Raw genomic sequence first — 20,396 nt, forward strand, 5'->3', positions numbered from 1 at the left:
TCCGTGGCGTTTAGGGCCAGAGACTAGCAGGCGGCGCAGCGTAGAAAACTATCGAAAATTTATAATGCAGGCTTTGAGTCCCTGAAAATGCACCCCTTTCGAGGTTGTTCCGCAGAAATGTAGCAAATTGATTCCTGAAGGGCCAGATGCTCAGCAGCAGTTGATGTAGAATTATGCTCTAAAAGGAACCGCACAGTCGTCTTCTGAGCGCGTATCACCACGCACGGCTGCAGTCGATATGCTTTTGTTGACACAGATCCGTGCACAGTGCACATGTGAGTATAGTTCTGATATTCTGACCAATTTGAGCCATATAGAATACTTCTCTAATGTAGGCAATGTGTATTCGTTCTCCATTTATGTCAAAAAAGCTGAATTTTGTTGCCCGAATTTTGATGCGTTTACACACAGGCAAAAAAAAAAAAAAAAGTAATACAATGGTCGGTAGATTTTTTTTTTTTTTTTTCACGCATCACCTCGAAATCGCGTGCTTCCCCGCGGCAAGGAAAGGGTTAAAAGCGGTGCAGTACGTGGTAAATGCAGCATTCGCTTTTTTTTTTTCCTAGGATAGCGATGTGTGCATATTACCCCTTTGTTTTCACTAGACTCCACGTACAAAATACGTTGACATGAGATGCGTTTGTACTCTGGTTGCAAATATAAATTCTTGCGTCACGTTTTGGCTTCACAATAGGTCAGGAATAACGGCAACCCTAGAGCTGTATCCCAACGTACGCTGTTCAGTAACTCCAAGGGCTACTATGACCTATTACAGATACTATGTTGTGCTGGAGGAGCTTGGAGCAGGAGCCCGTGACCATAGAGTGACACCCGCCACAGTTGCCTTCATCGCCAAAGGTGGCGACAAAGAGCTGCAATAAATGCATTAGAATAAGCGAGAACCTAATTTACACAACGACAGCGTTCTGTGCTGAGTGTTTATCCCTACGATTCGGACAGCTCGTGCTTGGGCTGAAGTGGCAAGAAGCGTACTTCTCTTTCGTTGTTTCCGAAGCTAATGCCCAGGTTTGGCATGGCTCTGAGGATGGCCACCATGGACTGTATGGTGTTGCTGTACACCACTGGTTTGTACTGCTTGAAGTCTTCCTGCGTGAAGCCGCTGTCGTGGATAATTCTGCAGAGAAGGAACCAAAGAAGAGACATCGCATGAGTGAAAGGGCAACAACGACAGTAGTTTCAGGCTAAGAGGTACCGAACGAGACCAATTTATTCACTGTATATATTTATTTTCGAAAACACGTTAAGCCTTATTTAAAGGCCATAGGCAGGAGTGGATAATGCAAAAAGATACAAACATAATAAAGTACACAAGCATCGCAAAGGTTTACCCCCCCCCCCCCCCCAATCACATCATACATGCAAAAAAAAAAAAACAACAACAAAAAAACTAGGGATATGCTTAAGAGTGGAATGCGATAGCGTTAATGGACCTCAGCGTCGAAAGTCCTGCTTGTCCTGAGCTACTACCTGCTTATCATGCAATCTACTCAAGCATCGACTTGATTAGGTCTGTACGATCATTTCTTTTTATTATTATTCTTCATAACGGCATTTGCTTTCGATGAAAATGCCGATATTCGGTAATTACTAACTACTTATTAACATGCCCTAATTAAAACTAACATATGTATTCAAGACACGCCATTGATCCAAATACTACGACACATTCGCTCGGTCTCCTAACACACATGACGAACGAAGCACCCTGTGTGGCGTATGTGCAGCGAACCCGCCGCGGTGGTGCAGTGGTTAGGGCGTTCGACTACTGTGTCCAAGGATGTGGAATCAAATCCAGGCAGCGGCAGCCGCTTTCGATGGATGCGAAAAGCAAGGCGCCCGTGTGTTGTGCGATGCCGGTGCACGTTAAAGAACCCCAGGTGGTCGGAATTTCCAGAGCCCTCTACTACAGCGTCTCTCATAGCCCGAGTCGCTTTGGGGCGTTAAACCCCATAAGCCAAACAAAACCACACCATATGTAGCGTGTTCGTCTGCCAAGCAAAGGCCCTGGGTTCGACCCCTCACCCAGCTCTATTATCAATATTCTTGTTTGAGCATGTAACTTCACGCTCCTAGCCTATTTTGGCTTCATTTGGATCTTTCCTTGTAGGTATTGTTAATACTGTTTCTTTTAAGCTTCCTCAGGTCATTTGGGCCTGAACGACGCATGCATGCATGTTGATGTCGATGAGGCCAGATTTTCAGCGACGCGGGGCTTACACGCTATCGCGCAAAATAAAAGACATCCGTTCTACATCACCGCTATGGCAATACTGAAATAAAAATAATAAACAAAACTCTATTTTTAACCCGCAAAGTCACAGGGATTTATAGTTATCAATGTTGCTTGAGCAAGTTGCAAAATGTCTGGACCGGCGGGCTTTCCGCAATGTTTGGATTTGCAGTTGCCGGTCTCTTATCAAGGGCGGGAAAAATATTTATAAGAAACCATTTGGCAAGAAAATTCTGTTAATCTTTCAGAGTGATTACAGCGTCTTGGACACCTGACGAGCTACTCAATGTAGCTATTCTTGTCTACGCCTATCTTATTATGGTACGACAAATACATGAAATTCAACCTCTCTGTAACGGCCAGTTTGTAATGGGCCCAAGTTCACCTGTTTAACAATTATGCTTGAAGAAGTGCGTCAGATGAATTGAGCACAATGCTTACCAATTTTTCTAGATGTTTTTAACTGATTAAAAACAGCCATATTACATGGGTCCCATGCTCCATATTCATGAATGAGCCAATTGAAAGTTTTGTATTGCACACAATTTACTTCTGTCGATGACTGGCGCAGAGATTGCCTTAAGTAACCAAGCCCTTCTTCTCGACGGAATTTACTTGCCCATGCTACTTCAGGTCAAACGTTAGCACTGCACCAAAGTATTTGATGCTATTTAAAGAAGAGGGAGCCTGTTCGTTGATGCACCATTAAAAATTTAATAGATATAGTTTTGTTGCCTCTTTCATTGCTAGTTTATTCTTTGTGTTAATACTCATTTTCTGCGTCCGTCATCATGTTTATATTGCCATTAAAAATAAATTTCATCAGCCGCAAGAATTCTATCGATGCATATTTGTTTACTACTTCCCGACGACATCCTAGGCTGCGAATATATTCAAAATTGCCCCCCCCCCCCCCCCCCCCCGTCCCCTTCTCAGAATGAAAAACGGCATACTTCAATTACCAGCGACACGGTTTCGCCTCTGGTACCTTACGTAAGACTCGCGAAATGTCAAAGGATTTTTGGAGCCCCTAGCAGGCTTACTACCCGGGGGCGACTATGCTTTGCCGATAGAGGCTTTTTTCTGTGCACGTTTCTTTTTTACCAATAAGGATGAAAAAAGCAGGCAGCGCCGTGTAGATAATTATCTTACAGGCAAGGCTAAACGAACCATGGGGATGAAACGACATGTGTGTCTTCGAGGAGCGAAGTGTTCATGGTTACTGTCCAGCGGGATTTAACATCCCAAAGTGACTCGGGCTACGAGGGAAGCTGTAGTGGTGGGCTCAAGGAATTTCGACCACCTGGAGTTTTTTAATGTGCGCTGACATCGCACAGCACGCGTGCGCCTTGAGTTTCGACCGTATCAAAACGCGGCCGCCATGGTCCCCGATAACGGAATGTGCCCCTGACATTGAGTAATGATTGTACAAGACATAACACTCAAAAGCTCTCGACCAACACAATCCATTTCTGATTTCCCTTGTTAATAGCCGCCTTGGTGAAAATTCACCGAGCAGTACAGTGGATATGCCCATAAGGTGGGCGAAGCCCGATGTGCGGCATGCCACTCCGTGGCTATTCCTTGAACTGAACTCAATACCCGCCCGGAAGGTGAGACTCATAGGGGAGAGAAAGCCACCAACGATAAATTACTTATGTTGCCTCCTCTTGCTCAGCTTCAGCCACGTCGTCAAGCAACAAACATTTCCAAACAACGGAGCTCCTTGTATAAGATATTGGGTGCAAGTTTGTGAAAGCTGAACTGGCAACAGAAACGAAAAGAATAAAAGCCCATGTTGGTTTGGTGCATCCACAACTGCCTGCGGGGGCACTTTATTTCTGAGCGTCCGCTAATTTTCTAGGACGATTAGGTCCACGCAAGTAAAATGAGTACAATTGAGGGGCCTCGCTGCGGTGATCCTGAGTATCTTGGTTCGATGATGGCGGCGGCGGCTGTGTTTCGATGGAGGCGAAACACAAGGCGCCGTAGTACGGTGCATTGTCAGTGCACGTTAAAAAACCCCAGTTGGTCTAAATTTCTGCCACCCTCAGCTACGGCATTCCTCATAGCCGACGTCGCTTTGAGGCGCTAAACCTTACAAATTAAACCAAACCGACAATTAGGCGGTTCCGAATCCTGAATATCGTGGCTCCTTTCCATTTATTTCCGCATATGGAAACCTATCACCTCGATTCATTTTTATTTGATGGGAGCTGGATAATGGCGGCAACCTGATGGTTTGAGCAATGATTTGACGCGAAGACTCGAGGCGTGCCGCTACCATGATCTGTGTCTGCGCGTGAGAGCCGATGCTTGCAAGTATGAATACCGACTGCCACGTGAGTGCATGGAGCCCAGCGCTGCGCCTTGACGCACGTGAAGCACATCATTTGAACGGGCCAGCGCTGGTCGTTATGTGCTTTACACACAAGAACATCGTCATTGTCTCTCGTAGTGCGCCTTACTGGCATGCTTCTGAAGTTTTCGAATATCATTAATCACAGTGATTGACAAAGGACCAGTTTTAAAACAGTCACAAAAATGCTGACGCCAAAACTTGAAAGGCCTTATTTGTCGAATTATCGTACTGGCGAGCGTGAACTACAGCAATGCAATTGAAGGCTTTTGAAACTCTGAGTGAGACAGAAACAGCAGCTTTGAGCTTGACTTTAAAAATGTTGATTGATCCAAGATAGGTAATGAGTTAATATAGATCACAATTTGCATGCTTGCGTTAGTTCTAAGGCAATCATTAAAAATAGCTAATTAGTTATGTGCATGATACTCCGCTTAATTGCTGCGACAAAGCCACACGGCAAGCCCGCTCAGTGGTTGACACACGAAATATTGCGCCTTCTCATTGCTCAAAGTTGTCCGTTAATCTTTTACTTAAGCCTGATATAAATTGTTCTGAATTTTCTGTAGTCTATTCTCTGCTTAGCACAGTTCGTATATTCCTAGTTGACACACGTTTTATGAATTCACTCAGTTAATTTCAAGCTCCGAGAGGCAGCCTTCTGGACTGCATTGTGATCGCACCTGTTAGAGTGCGTGCCTAACTACATGTATTTTTTATTCTAACAAACTTGTGAGGGTCTCAGCACTACACTTGACAAATGTGCAACACTGTCAATTACGCGTAAAAATACAAGTTTATGCATCAGAAAATCACATAGAGGAGTGAAGGCATACTCCCATAACACTGCAACGCATTCTCGGCCCAATTGCATTCTATCGATAGGTTTCTTTTCACACTACTAATCTAAGCCTAATCCTTATCCTAAGCCTAACAGTTTAAAAATGATTCCGACTGTTAAGCTGTCATATAAGCTAGGTGCAATTGCCAGACTACGCCTCTTACTACTCTATACCCAGGTCCCATACTATCTCACAAACTCCTCTAACAGCAGCAGCGATATAAATAACACGCGGCAGCTATGCAAACACAGCGTGCCGCTTTCGACGTAGTCTGTTTGACTAGGGAAGCCTCTTCATTAAGTACGTTCTTGTATCTTACGCGAAAGAGTTCCTTTCTTATGGTCCCTTGAGAATGCGGAATATTAAGGGTATAAATTTATTTGTTTGTTTGTTCTGACTTTTACTGAAATCTGGCAAAGAATCACAAGCAGCTATCAATACGCACGGGTGGAAATAAGCTGGCTTTGTTTGTTTAGTATAATTTAATAGAGAATATTTTCGTGTATCTCTAAAAAAAATCTTAAAAATTGAAACTTTGCAACGCGAAAAGGGCACGCTTAAAAGCTGTAACTCATTTTGCAAGAAAAAAAAAAAAGATGCTTGGAATTTCGTTTTAATATACTGAAATATCAGCTTCGCTAGCATGGACACGCTGTTGGAGCCGAGGTTCCATACATTGCATTCTCATACATTTCATACATTCGAGCGCTTAGGTTTCGGTGCACCCTAAAGGATACCGGGTAGTCTAAAACGTTTATTGGCATTCTACTATGGCTTTCTTGATTATAACCTTGTAAGTTAAAACGGAATTGTTATTTTTTACATATACGGCTGAACACCGCACAGCGAAGAAAGATCAGATGTGCCAAAGCGAGTTATACTCTCTCTCGAACAAACTGTATCGCGGTCTAATGCGCTAGTCGCTTATTTAGTATGAGCTGACTTTTCATTAGATTTTGCAGTCGTGTAACGTATGTATATATATCGAAATGATGATGCGCAGCTTTGTATGTTTCCATGCAGGCACGTTCAAATTAAGTTCATGTCACGCATTCTTCACGTTACGTACTTCACAACTTCGTGGTGACACGTTGTGTCTGATTCAAAAATTCATCCACGACATCACATATAGGTTGCCAGTGTCCACTACGACTACTATCCGACTGCAATTCATGAATGAACGCGTGGTAAGCAGAAACACTTTTATATCTATTATCGCGCTGATGTTCATAGAGCCTTGAATAAACGCCATCAGCAGCTTTGCGCTTCATACCAGACGGATAAATTTCACCATCGAATAGCTAGGTTACCTCAGAACAGCGTGTAAGTACATGCCTGTCTCGCATACAATTGCCGCATACAGTCAAAAAAAAAAAAAAAAAAAAAAAAAAACTACTGTGACTAAAGTCATAATGCAAGCGAAACAAATATTGCGTATCTTGCGTATTCAGTAAAATTATCTATTGTCACTGGTACCGTTAGAGCGGAGCTAATATGGTAAAGAAATGAGAATAATGATATGAAGATGACAGGATAGATGTATTCAAGAAAGCGAGCGATTCATCATTTTTTCGCCACTTGAGCAGAGTAGGCAACAAAGAAAAGGATATATGCTTCAAATGTTGTACATCTTCTTTAATTCGACCCAATCTCTCTTATCAGAACACCTGAACTGTTTTGCGGTCATGTGAAATCCGACATAGTGTCTAGGGGTCATAAATCTAGGACATTACCGCTCAAAGGTTAGTAGTCCAACTAAGAAAAACGCCACTGCTTTCTTGAATTGTGGATGGTCCTCCTTGGCTAAGGTATTTTTTTTTTTCTTTTTGTAACGAACTCCAAGTCTACATAACTCAGCAATGCATAATCGGGAAAGTTTGCCATCGTACAAGACGCGTTCTAAGGCAACGATCAGGGTAGAACAAGTTCGGGTTGAGAAGCGCAAAAAAGAAGCTCACAAACATTGACTATGTCCATGAGTCCTCCCCACACAAAAAAGACGAAAAGAAACGATAAAAAGGGATTTTAGTTACTTATTTACACAAAGTGAAATGACTCGGAAAACAATTGACCTATCTTGTTCAGGAAAAAAACAAAAAAAAAAAAAACAACCCAGTTTTTGAAATACCGACGTTTGCTGAAATTTTTGACTAAGATATGTTCTTAGACGTTGGTATCTAGTATTATACACTGGTATTAAATCATAGTATTAGTTAAACTCTAGGCAGCATTTCTCGTTGCACTGTGTGTCCCTGGAACAAAAGCGAAGGTAGCGAATCCAGGATTGCTGTTTACAAACTCACGAAAGAATATCGAGAACAGACCTAACAGATGTATGTGTAATATTACGAAGCACATTTTGCAGTATGCCGATAGCTCATAAGCACAGTTAGCCGCAAATTCTCCAGACCATGGTACGAAAACATTTCCGAGAGCACTATTGAATGAACACTGCAGAAATGCAAAAGCCTGAGCGTTGCTGCTGCAGAGGGTGCATCACGTTTGTTCTCATTATCGACTAAATGAATCGTCATTATTATCGCTACTGTCGTCATTGTCATTTTCAATAATTACAGCGTCATTGTAATTGCTACTATAATAGACAAGCAGAAGTATGATATGCCTTTCACAATCCCGGGCGTGGCGATCCCTTCTTCCTAGCTGTGTTTAACAGACGACAAGTGTTAATTTGTATAATTTGTTTGCGTCCACTAGTCGTAGGAGTGAGGGTGATTTGTGGGGTTTTCTTAAGGAAGTTGCCGACACATTCCATTTCCCCACCTCACAGTTTTCCTTAGAATACCTATAACAGTCTATCTAGAAGACATTTCACAAATCTTCTGATTGAGACGTTATTTCCTGTACCGATGTATTGGCAGCCTTACCTCCCCCTTCTAGACAATAGTGTATTAAAGCGGCTGCGCGGATGTATATGCAATCAGTCGCAAAGACTTTTTTTTTTTTTAACTTCACACGTCGGCCTTACCTGTCAATACGTGGCTTTGTACAAAAGGGACTTTTGTGCCATGGTCAGGGAACTGTCGCCTGTTTCAGTAACCATAAACTATAGATCATTGCTTTTGTGTATTGCCGTGATGCAATGCTTTTTTTGGACATTTTTCAACGGACTTTCAAAAAGGGCATTGATATTAAGCCTTATACTATAAGATTTGTGCCTACAATGGATGCTTCTGAGGTTCCATGTGACCTTTTTGTGCTCATGGGACTGTTTCGCCTGTGGAAAATTCACATGACAGATTGGCACGCAGAGCCACCACGTTCATCGAAGTCTCTGTTCAGAGAACAGTGTGCTATAATGCGGGGGTATATGCTGCACAGGATCGACCTCCTGTCTGGTTACCTTTACTCGATGCATGTGAAGGTCTTCCGGAACTTTGATCAGCGGGCAAAGTAAGAGCTCGATGCTGGCGCGACTCTCTATGACAGATTGTGGGATGCGAAACGACTAAATCGGGCTTGAAGTACTTCCACGCAATAAAGAAAAACCCTCGGGTGTGGCGTAGTTAGTTAAAGCGCTCGGCTGGTGATCCGAGTGATGGAGGTTCGATTCCCGGTGGAGACATGTTTATTTTTCTGATGACGTCATTTGATTGACAACTATAGTGTGACTGGACGCCGGGAGTATGAGCCATTAAAGGCTTTCGCCTTAAATGTGCGTTTCGGGAGCGATAGTTACGGTCCAACTTTTCTTCCTCTGTGTGGATAAAGTGCCATGTGTGATAGGTCGTCACGGAATGAGTGTGGCTGAAACGATCTTTGTACCGCTACGTCGTCGTCAACTTGCCTCATTTCTTCTACGATTTACGCGGCCGGGTTCTCGCAGCGGCCCTGGGGCGCGCGTGAGCCGAGTGCTCATGAGTGAGACCGCGTGGCCATGGCGGCGACCTCTGGCGCTCTTCCGTGACGACGGACCAGGGTGGGAGAGTGCGCCCGACCTGCGCCACGGACGCGGCCGTTTCGAATGAGCCGGGCCACGGTGTTTCGTAATAAGCCGCGGCACCGAGAGAGGCCCCTTCCTCCGGGAGAGCGATAGGCGCATGAAAGAGAGCGCCAGTCCCGCGAACAAGCAGGCGCAGCATTCGCAGTCGGCAGGTTTCCCGGAAATTGAGTGTGGTCGAAATGTCCGGCCAAAAACAAGAGCGGCGGGAGCAGAAAACCAGAGGCCTGTGGCCGTCTAGTTAGCGGCGCTCCCGCCAGGGTAAGGGAGGTGCCACGTGACGGGGTGTGGTCGCCCAGAGGGCGCGCGCAGAGTCGCCGCTGCTTCCAGGCTGCATAGTCTCGCACCCAGGACTCTGCTGCTCCCGCGAGGAGCAGCCGAATGGGGCTGTTCATTTACTTATTAATATTTTTCCCCTTCCGGAGAGAGCAAGCGATCAGGCGCTTAGCAGAGCGCCGGCCCGACGCCGCGTCGGCGCCGCTTCACGCCTCGCGCTGCATTCGATTTCGCGCAGGTTCCTTCCACCCGAGCCGCACGCGAGGTCGCCCCATCGGCCGCTTATTCCACCGATTGAATTAAGCAGCCGCTCATGCGCCCTCCCTGTCTGCTCCTTATCGGGGCCCGGGCGAACGCTTTTTGCTTAACAAATCCTCCGACACTGCCCCATCTAGGGCAGCGTGAGGGAACGCCGCTGTTTATCGGCGCTGCACGGACGGTGCGAGGCGGTCACGCATCTCTGCTCGGCCGCAGCTTCTGTCCAGGAAACGCGCGCCCAGTGTCCCACGCCATGGCGTGGCCGTCGCAGAGTCGCGATGATTCCTCCGCACCTAAATCGCTCCAAGCTTAACAAGTTGTTATGGCCGGAAAGAAAATTATAGTTTCTGGAAGAATCCTCCAAACGAAATCCACCATACTCCTTGCAGAGACAGAGAGACTCCATTCATGCTGCGCAAGTACCCGACATGAGTCTATTTAGTCTTTCTCACTTGGGGCTCAAAACTGCTCTCTTTAATCATAGCAATTATTTTTACCCATCTTTCGTCTTTTTGACAGTGGGTGAAGTAGTCTAATTTAGCCAGAAACAATAGTACCAATATCACACGCACACCTTACTATCATTGTGTATTCAAGTGCATGTCGTCGTTTTCATTAGAAAAGGCGCATTTACGTACATAGATATGTCAGTATTGTCATAGACATCCCAATGTATTCCGCAAATTGTTTCGCCACATAATGTAAACGGCTACTGTGTTTCCAAGGCAGTGTCGGTTCGCCAAAGGAGCAGACGTAGCTGTCTAATTGCAATTCCCTTTCGCCGGGTTATTACAAACAGTGTGGAGGAATGGCGTGATTGGGCAATTGCGTGTTGTGCATCAGATCAAGCGTGCGTGCGCCCTCCTACTTTAAAACGGCTTGCAGAGCTGCGGTCACGGCTTGACGTCTGCAAATAAATTGGGCACGCGTCACGGGGCCGCCGGCAAACTGCTGCTCCCGAGGCCTGTCTGATGTAGCCACTACACGCGATGCACGCCGCCGCCTCCTGTTTTCCAGCCCGTCGCTCTCTTGTTTGATGTATTTCACTGCCAAGAATTGACGGCACGCCTCGCCCTCCACCGACTGGCAGCGGGCCCGCGGAAAGGCTCGCTGGCCTGTTTCCAGTGCAGGCCTGCTCCTTTTCCCGCAGTGAGAGAAAAGTTTAAACGTTTTATCCTTGGCGCCTGTAGAGCGTGCTCTGCCTGCTAGGCTGATAATGTATGTGGGAAAAACGCTCTCGGAAAGCGAAGGAAAGGTGGGGGGAGCTTAGAAACTCCGCGAAAGAGATTTGCTGTCTGCACTACAATATACAATCTCTTCACTGCACACACGTTACGCATTCATAATAACTCGCGTTTAAAAAGGAATTTGTCATTATTGTCCATTATGGGTTTATTTATTTATTTATTTATTTTTACGTTTGCAAACTCCTCACTCACCTTCGACGCTGCTGATACGACCCATGCCTCAAAATCACAAACGAGAACGGAAAAAAATAAATGAATGTTTTCTTCACAGAGCGGAAAATTTCTTTTCATAGTCACGGAATTCTCTTTATTTTTGCTTAATAAAAATATCTCGGAAGGTTGCCAGCACGTAAATTGAATGTGGGACTGAAGGGCTGGTGGTGGATTGATGAACAAACTAATCGGCAAGGTTCCCCCTTTCATTGAAGAACAGGCGCTCCGAATATTATTCAGCACCACGAGAAATCAAATTCTTGCGAAATGATATGCACTACTGATAACGTCACTGTAAACGGATTCGAGCTGATAGGAATATTTGGCTTTCGGTTTTGAGATGAAAGTAAAACGTGGAAATCGGAGAATGCGTACCTGTCACTTCCATGTTTGTGTATATGTTTTCAAGTGTAAAATCTTGTTAGAATAGCTCAACTTAAAATGGAGTTTCTTTTTTTTTTTTTATGAGCTGCCTTAATTGACTATTTCTTGCAGGCTAATGGAAGACTTTTGTGTGAGCGACAAGGAATAAACTTTGCACCTTGCACTTTGTACTTTGCACCTCAGTGAAACAGATTTAATGTTTGCTCATAGAACAAAAATAGATAAAAACAAAGTGAAAATTTTTCTTTTGTCCTAGATATTCATATCGCTCAGACTGATAGACACCTTTATTTGCGACAAATTTTGTTAGCTTTTAGTGCATCGTCTCTCTGTCCGTCACCCCTTACGTAAAGAATAATCGAAAATGGAAGGTTGTATACAGTGACTTGTACTTGGGATTTAAAGTTGACCTTCAGGTAGTACGGAAGGCATCTGAAATTAAATGTTTAGGTTTTTATTTCGCTCCTCATTTGAGTGGTGCTGTCATTCTGATTATGTTGCTATACTGAAACTTGCGAAATATTCCAATTTTTTCGCCGATATACTATCCCTTTGGTATATTTAGGCAATCGTAATTTAGGTAGGCTCTGGAATGTTCGTGTAAGGTGTGACATCCGCATATAACAGGCGGTAAAGACAAGTTCGACCGAGTGCAGAAATTTTCCTCTCATTTCGTACGTGATACGCGTAGGGTGCAGAACAGTGAGTAAGGTATGAATGGAACGCTGAATATGAAATACGCACCGAAATGATTGCATCTGGAGCTCCTTCGCGCCATTTACCACTTTACAGATGGCGTTTAAAGCGGGCAATATGTGCACCAATGTTTTTACCGACCATGATTTTAAAGTAACCGGAGGCAAAACTCGATCCAGTTCCTATTATGATCAAAAATTTATTCTCTGGTTCTTTCTGAATATGTTGACGTTTCACGGCCAACAACAACAAAATGCATTTATGGCTTGGAAGGTTTATATTGTTTGAATGTTTCTGAAATTTGTCTCTAACTCGTGGCGCGTGCAGAGAGGAGGACTCCGCCATCACCGTTGTGAAGTTAACGGCGGTGCAGCATGCCCCTGGTATCAGCGCTAGAGATTCGTTGCTGACGCATGCAGTTTACTTCGGACAGCGCTTGCGATGGCGACACCTGAATTTCGTTTTGAGGCCTGTTGTATAGCTTAGCAGAGGTGCCGTTTTCACCCAGAGCGGTCTCTTTGCCTGTCGTTACAATGGCCGTAGCCTGTCGATACGTGCCGACTTTGAATTTTCCCCAGTGTCTTTTTACGGTTCGTAAATTCGCTAGGAAAACCTAATTGTTCGGAATGTTGTTCTTTACGAAGAAAATTAGAGCATGCACGTGATTACTGAGTCGCGTTGCATCAAATTACGCTTCCTTTTGAGTGTTGGGAAAGTGGATGTCTCAATATCTTCTTACTTGTTCCCCCTCGTATTATAAAAGTATACTCGGCCTAGGGGCAGACGTGCCATCACTTATGAATTCCTCTTTGTACATGCCCCTCCTCCTTTCCACCCTCCGCTTACACAGTGCCTATTCAGGGCTTTTGGTGCCGTAGACTTCCAATATAAACACGAACATATACGCCATAATAAAAAAAAAAAGTTAGCTCATCTTTTTTTGTTTGTTTGTTTGTAAATGACGTTCACTGACTCTTCTTGCTATCAACACGCGAGTTTATATCTCAGTAAAACTCTTCTTTGTTCAGAAGTTGTGCACTTAATATATTCCAGAACTACCTGCTCGTGGCCCAAGAATAACTTTCAAAAAAAAAAAAAAAATTCGCGGCTACAAGTCTTACGGCTAACGTGCTCAGTAAACTTTTTCTAGGAAGCGCGAGCACACTAACCAAAACCTGAAATTCAAGCCAGGCATGAAACAATGAGCGTCATATAAGCCCGTCTAATATCAATTACCAGTTATACAGATTACAGTTAGAAATAAAATGATGTATATTTTTAGTTAGAAAATTCAGCATCAGCGAATGTTGGTACTTATAAGGTTTGTAATGGTTGTAGCAGGGAAGAAGAATTTGGGAAAAAATATAGATGGAGACCTAACTCTAGCAGCAAATGCTAATACATTTATATAGTGGATAGGCATGGGTTCAAATCACGCTGATTTATGACAGAGTAAATAACACTGTTGTCACCGTCTGTTTATAATTGATCAACTCCTGTCATACATCAACAATTAAAGGCTATATTTTACGGCAATAAGTGCTGAAAATCAAAGATTAATGGTAATGTTGCACCCGAAGCCTAATATACCACGCTGGTGCTCTTGTAGTTTAATGCAAACTCTAAACTTCCTCTATTACAACAAAAGAGGCAAGTTTACAATCAGAAAATAGTTTTAAATATGCCGGTACCTATTGCGGCTCCAACGGTCACTACATTCCCAAGAAATTCGCCAAGCGCCTCTAGGCTACTTCGACACTATATACAATTTCTTATTCCCAAAAGTTTCGTATGTAAACGCAAGATACTCATTTCAACTCCGACCTAAATGCTCTGCGGTAGTATGCCCTTTTGTTCCGAAACAAACACACCATTCTGTTGTTTTCATTCCGACTCTCTCCTTAACAGCTTAAGCGAGATTACTCGTGGGCAATGTTTACGTCCTGTACCTGAGTGCTTGCTTGCATTTACTGGTGAAAAACATTTGGAAGGAGTGGGGGGAGGGAGGGTTTATGCTCACTATCAAATAGCGAAACAGCAAGCAAGTAAAGACGTTAACTTAGCAACAACCCACTAGACTCGTTTCTATTGCACCTCGCCTTCGTCCCTATTTCACTACTTTTAGCCCAACAAACATGCGACAAAGAATTGTGTCCATTCCACCTGCTAATAAATGAAAGACTGAAAAGGGAAGGCTTTTTATCCACTGGTTACGCAGAGTGCCTTAAAAAAAATTTATCTTCGCATACGCACGTGGCTTAATGCGTTTTCATTATTCTGAATCGTAATCATCTACGGCCCTAAATCCTCCTCTCCTCGTCGCCCCTTGTCTCCATAATTCGTATGTCACACACAAAGTACCTTGCATTGTTAAAAACCGGGTTTTTAGAAACTTTATGCTGACGTCAGAGTGGGGAGGACGTAGTTGTTTGCATGAAAACCAGTGCATTTTTTATCCCGAGCGGCAGAAAGAGTGCGAGCAAAAAAAAAAAGCAATAAAATAAACGAGGATGCTAAGAAATTCGTATTAGCAGCGAGTTTGCATGAGGCTTGCAGGAGGGCCTCGCTTGAAACTGGGTCAGAAAAGCAACTTGGTGACGAGGTGCGAGAATTTTGGACCAGGGTCCCGAAACACTCGCGAAGAGGAGGCAAAAGGGCCATTTTTCCGGGGGCATGACCTTTCCGGCGGCGGCGTTTCCCTTTCGTCGGGCCTCCTCGCCGCTCGCAATCAGTCGAGCGGAGAGATGGCCGGGCGGACGATCATCGGGCTCAAAGACGTTCCGGGCCGCGATTTTACTCCGCTCTCCCCCACAGCGAGGGCGGGAGCTGAAGAGCGCCTGTGTGCGTCCTGGGTCACTGACGTCATCGAGGATCGATCGATGACGTCACTCCCGTGGTCAGCGACGTCAGCAGCGATCCGTTTCATTCTCGGGCCCTCGCTCTCGGGTCGTTCGGGGCCTCGCCGCTGCGACCTGATGAAAAGCTGGTGGGCTTTTTTTCTCCCGTGGCCCGAAGTCGGTGCGTGCGCCATTGGCGACCTAGTTGGGGCCACATGCGCCCGCCGGGCGCCTCGGCGTGACCGTCTCCAGATTTTCTAGCTCGCAACCTGTCTTCGAAGCAGCATATACGACCACGCCGTGTCAGCACTCAGCAGAATTGTGCCTTTGCTTTCGGGCGAGCCAGATCGAACGTGCAATCTTTCTACCGACAACGAGAGCGCATCCATATTTAGAAAAGGATCCTCCCGCAGTGCTAACAACTGTTTAAGTCATTCTTTACTTTCCGTGCCACCTCGACCGGTCACAAAGGAGAAAACCCGCAGGCGATTTTCTCCATTACATCGGCGGGTACTCAAACCCACCGATACAATATAGGTGATTGACGTCAGAGGGTTGCGGAGCATTTTCTGATTGGCGAATTTCTGTTCATTTTTGTTAAAACGTTTCGTGGTCTTTGATGCCAGTCGCTATCATTTACTGCGCATGACTTTGCTGCGAACTGAAATTAGCAGACGTCTTGTGGCAAATTCGATGCGTTCAAATTTAAATGCCTGCTCCTTCAGAGCTTTTCTGCAGAATGCGTCAGTCAACAACACATACTCCGATTTCCTCGAGCTTTTGGTTAACTTCATGATTGCTTCGTGGCAGCCGCTTGAATTCACTTTGGCTGGAATATAGATTTCCTCGTTCCTAGAAAAAATTGCAGTCTAAACCATGCAACACCTACACTGACCTACTGCAGGAAGGCATGATCGTTGTTTTCAAGTTCTGCTCCCATACATGCACAAGGAATGGCACAGAGAATTCTGTCTCTAAAGAAATCTTATCTGTGTTCCGTCCGCGGCGGCCGCTTTTCGATGGAGGCGAAAAAGCAAGGCGCCCGTGTGCTCTGCGATATCAATGCACGTTAAAGAACCTCAGGTGGTCGAGATTTCCGGAGTCCTCTATTACGGCGTCTCTCATAGCCTGAATCGATTTGGGTCTTTAAACTCCCAAAGCCAAACCAAACCTTATTTGTGCACTGTTTTCATTACGTCAATTTAAAGGGCCAAAGTGGCAGTAACGATGACGTAGCGTGCATACATAAAATCTTCTGTTATCGGTGTCTGGGTGCAAAAATTTGCTTTGATTCACTTTGCTACCCAATTGTGTCACGTGTTATAGGTGCGGTAGGTCTGCCGGATGCAAGCAACGTGAACGGTATAACTTTGGCGCGGACATTTTATGCACACGGCGCGCTAACCGGATGAACAAAACCAATCCCACGTCAAGAAAACAAACGCGGCCACCGCGAGCACGTGCGAGCGCGGCCAAGAACACGCGCGAGGTAAGACTACGAACGCGTGCTCTAGAGCAGTTGAGAACTCATCGTAAAGATAGACACCCTGCACGTTCCAAGATGATAAAATCAACGTTTTCAAGAAGTCTGCGTTTGGTCATCTCGAGAGGGTACTTTGCATTCATTAAATGCTAAAGCTTGTCTCTTGTATGATGTCTTTGATTATAAATGCATGATTAAACAGTTAACGCGTTTACGCTATCGGATGCCTCCGGTTCGCATCGCGCATTCTCTAGCTACTCCTTTATTCATCTCGAAACAACTTACCTTCGCGCCATATGGATAGCGTGCCCGTCTCGCCAACCGAAGGTCCTGGGTTTGATTCCCACCTGACGCAAATAAACCCTTTCCTTTCTGCTGAATCACTTTCTTTTGGTTAGAGGACCCTCCCCGAGGAATTAACTGTCAATTCAAATATCTTTGTCCTGCTTCTTCACTTACATAGTCCAGTTGAGACAGTCATTTCCTCGCGGTGCGTTGGGACAAAGGAAGGTGAAAATGAAGCCTTTGAATGCATTCCTGCTTTAAGACAACGCTACCACTTTGGTGGTTTAGGCGGCGGGGGACTTTGATTTCCGCTGCACAAAATTTGAGCAGGCAGGAAAATGACCTCCCCTTCACTCTGTGTCCCCCTTGGTTTCCACGTCGCAGTGTTCGGGCAGGGGAAAATACGCGAGAAAAGAAATGGAGGAAAGCTGTCGGAGTTGACATAGGCATGCGCCGCATTTCCTCGTTCCGCTTTCACTATTTCTCGACACAGCAGTGGGCCCAGCCAGTGCCGCATACGGGGAGCCTCTTTGCGGGGACGGACATGCATGCTAACGAACGTGCATGGAGACGGTTGGTGGGGAGGCAACGCCACAGCAGACGCCGCCAGCTTAGTATTGGTGACAGCGAGGAGAGAAAATTGCACACGCGGACGGCGTAGGAAACACGGGGTGCACTGGTTAGTGACATTTATAGCAGAGCTGTATCCACGCACTGAAGCAGCCGGGAGTAACATGTGCGTGAGAAGTATTCCGATTGCTCCAGAAACTGTATGCTTCTGCTTGATAACGAGGGGCACTATCTCGGATAACTGACGGTACATGGCAGGCAGTCCTCAACCAATCTATAAGCAGCAAGCTGTGGAAATAATTCGCATGCAACGTGACCACAGTTATAACCGGATATTGTTCATGATGAGTATTGCTTCCCTTAATACACGCTCAAACTAACTAAATCGCAACATACTACACTTGCGTAAAGTTGTGTCTTCCTAATAACAGCTCAGAAGAGCGAGGTATCACGCCGAAGCAGGTGCTGATCGTTGTCAATTGCAGAACAGTTCACAGGAGCCTCGAACGGCAGGCTACTGCAACAGTGAGGTGTAGGTAGAACATCTACCACGCGTGCAAAAGGCCCCTGGTTTAAATCTCTGGGCGGCCCAGTTCTCCATTTGATTAAAAACAAAACTTGCGTCGACGGAACTGCTCAACCGATTCTGAGGGGCGGCCCGATCCCGGTGACCATAGTTGAAAAACGCACTCCCTGACCAGAACAGGATTTGAGTGGCTTGGGGTAGTAATTGGCCGGTACCCCTAATACGATTATGCAATTAATCCCGGAGGCTCTCAGTTCCCAGAAGCTGTAGAGCAAGTGACCACGGCGGTGGTTAAACCTTGAATGCGGCGGAGGGTGCTGAGAATTCCTGGCTGCGGACAGGCTGCCTTTGAAAACTGAACCTGACAACGTTTAAAAGTAGAAACTTACCTAGCGAGACTAGTCTAACAGAGTTGTCCGAGGACCTAGTGGGCGCTAAATAGGATGTAATAGTGCTTAGTGACGTTAGCAGGACCAATGAAAATCAGTTACGATTTCAGGAATATCATTACGGAGTGCGCAGTAGAGGTCGGCAGCAGGGTATAGTTAGACAGGGCAATATTAGACAGGGTACTGGTAAACTACCTAAGTAAATCTACCTAAGGTGAATTACCTAAAGAGACGAAAGATCTGATTGAGCAGTGTGAAAGCATGAACGTACCCAACGGAACAGACAGGGTAGAACCAGCAGCGCTATAAAGTTAGACAGTACGCGTAAGGTAACCGACATAGGTAAATGTAATATGGAGAAAATTGAGTACGCTTTAAAAAACGGCGGTAGCCTGAAAGTGGAGAAAAGTAAACTAGGCATAGATAAAAATTATATATACGCCCTACGAGACAGGGGGGGGGGGGGGGGGGGCAGTGCTTTTACCAATATGGATAAATTAGTCCATGTACAGAGACTTCGAGCTTACAGTTATTTCTAAACTAGCCAAAGTAATCAGGACGATAATGAAAGCGGCTGCAGTACAGAGCGATTGGACATTCGGTAATGAAGAATGCAGTAAAAAAAAAGTCTTAGAAGAAACGAAAATGGGGAGAGCAGCAGGGGAATAACAGGTAACTACAGATCTGTTGAAGGACACTGGGAAAATTATGCTGGAAAAACTGACATCCTGTATGGGCAATGCCTCATGACCTGGAGCGTATAAATACCTTAGAGGAACTCTAACGTTATCCTAATTTGTAAAGACGAGGCGTCGAGGACTTCAAAAACTACGCAGTGATTAACTAACTTCCAGTTACCTAGAAGGTGTTTACTAAGGCAATTGCTAATAGAATCAAGACAGCCTTAGACTACGATGAACCAAAGGGCCCTTCGTAAATGCTACTCGACAGTAGAACCAGATGACAAAGAAATACGTAGAATATAACAACCCCTACATATCGCCTTCATAAATTACGAGAAAGCTTTTTATTCAGTCGAAGCTCCTGCAGCCATGCAGGCAATGAGAAACCAGGGTGTAGATTGGCCATATGTGAAAATGCTAGAATATATCTCCAGTGTCCGCACTTCAGCCATGTTCCTCCATAAAGGAAGTAGTATATATTGGAGGACGCTTAAGCTTTGTCTTTAAGAGCTCAAGGCGATAGCATTATCGGGCCCCGTGCTCATCGGCTTCACATGCTCTCCACCGAGCAGGAGCAGACTTTGATGCGCCATCGGCACTCGCAGACGACGACGCTCATACGAGCGCCCTGCACTAGTAGAGGGCACGGCCGGCACCGCATCCATCGCACACACGTTCCAAGAGGTTACAGAAGCACGTCACTCTACTTCGCTTGCTTACATACGACGGATGGATGGATGACGGCGGCTCGGGCCACCTAGCCGCGTTAAGTACTGCATTTTGTATAATCGGACGGCGGCTCGCGCCATCTGTTTGCGGCAGCGCCGGCAATCGACGGAATTTTCCAGCCAGCGCCGCATCGCAGGGAAGAAACGCGGAAATGTTCTTCGCTACCCGCTGAACTATTACTTCCGTAATTAGTTTCTTTCTAATGACGCACCTAAACATTAGCTAACAGTCATATATGGCTGCCTTTATTCGGATAGAAGCAATGCAGTTCTGTGGCGAAGTGGTTGCGTGCTCGCCTCGCACTGCGAAAGAACCATGTTTGACTTCGCGGGTTACACAAAAACTTTTATTTTTTCTTAACTTTCTTCTGATTTACGCGTTACAACCACGACGCCGACACCGGCTTTACT

The 20,396-nt window shown here is 45.3% G+C and overlaps 1 protein-coding gene across 1 annotated transcript in view; it reads right to left on the reverse strand.

Moving 5' to 3' along the window:
• Galphao (G protein alpha o subunit) overlaps positions 1 to 20,396 on the reverse strand; it is a 128,228-nt gene that overhangs the window by 35,086 nt on the left and 72,746 nt on the right. The window contains exon 3 of the mRNA XM_084589153.1: positions 994 to 1,135. Within this exon, the coding sequence (XP_084445279.1) occupies positions 994 to 1,135 (142 nt within the window). The remainder of the gene's footprint in view (positions 1 to 993; positions 1,136 to 20,396) is intronic.

The sequence above is a fragment of the Amblyomma maculatum genome, chromosome 1, assembly GCF_055883805.1.
Source record: "Amblyomma maculatum isolate TAMU_Amacu chromosome 1, ASM5588380v1, whole genome shotgun sequence".
Classification (NCBI taxonomy): domain Eukaryota; kingdom Metazoa; phylum Arthropoda; class Arachnida; order Ixodida; family Ixodidae; genus Amblyomma; species Amblyomma maculatum.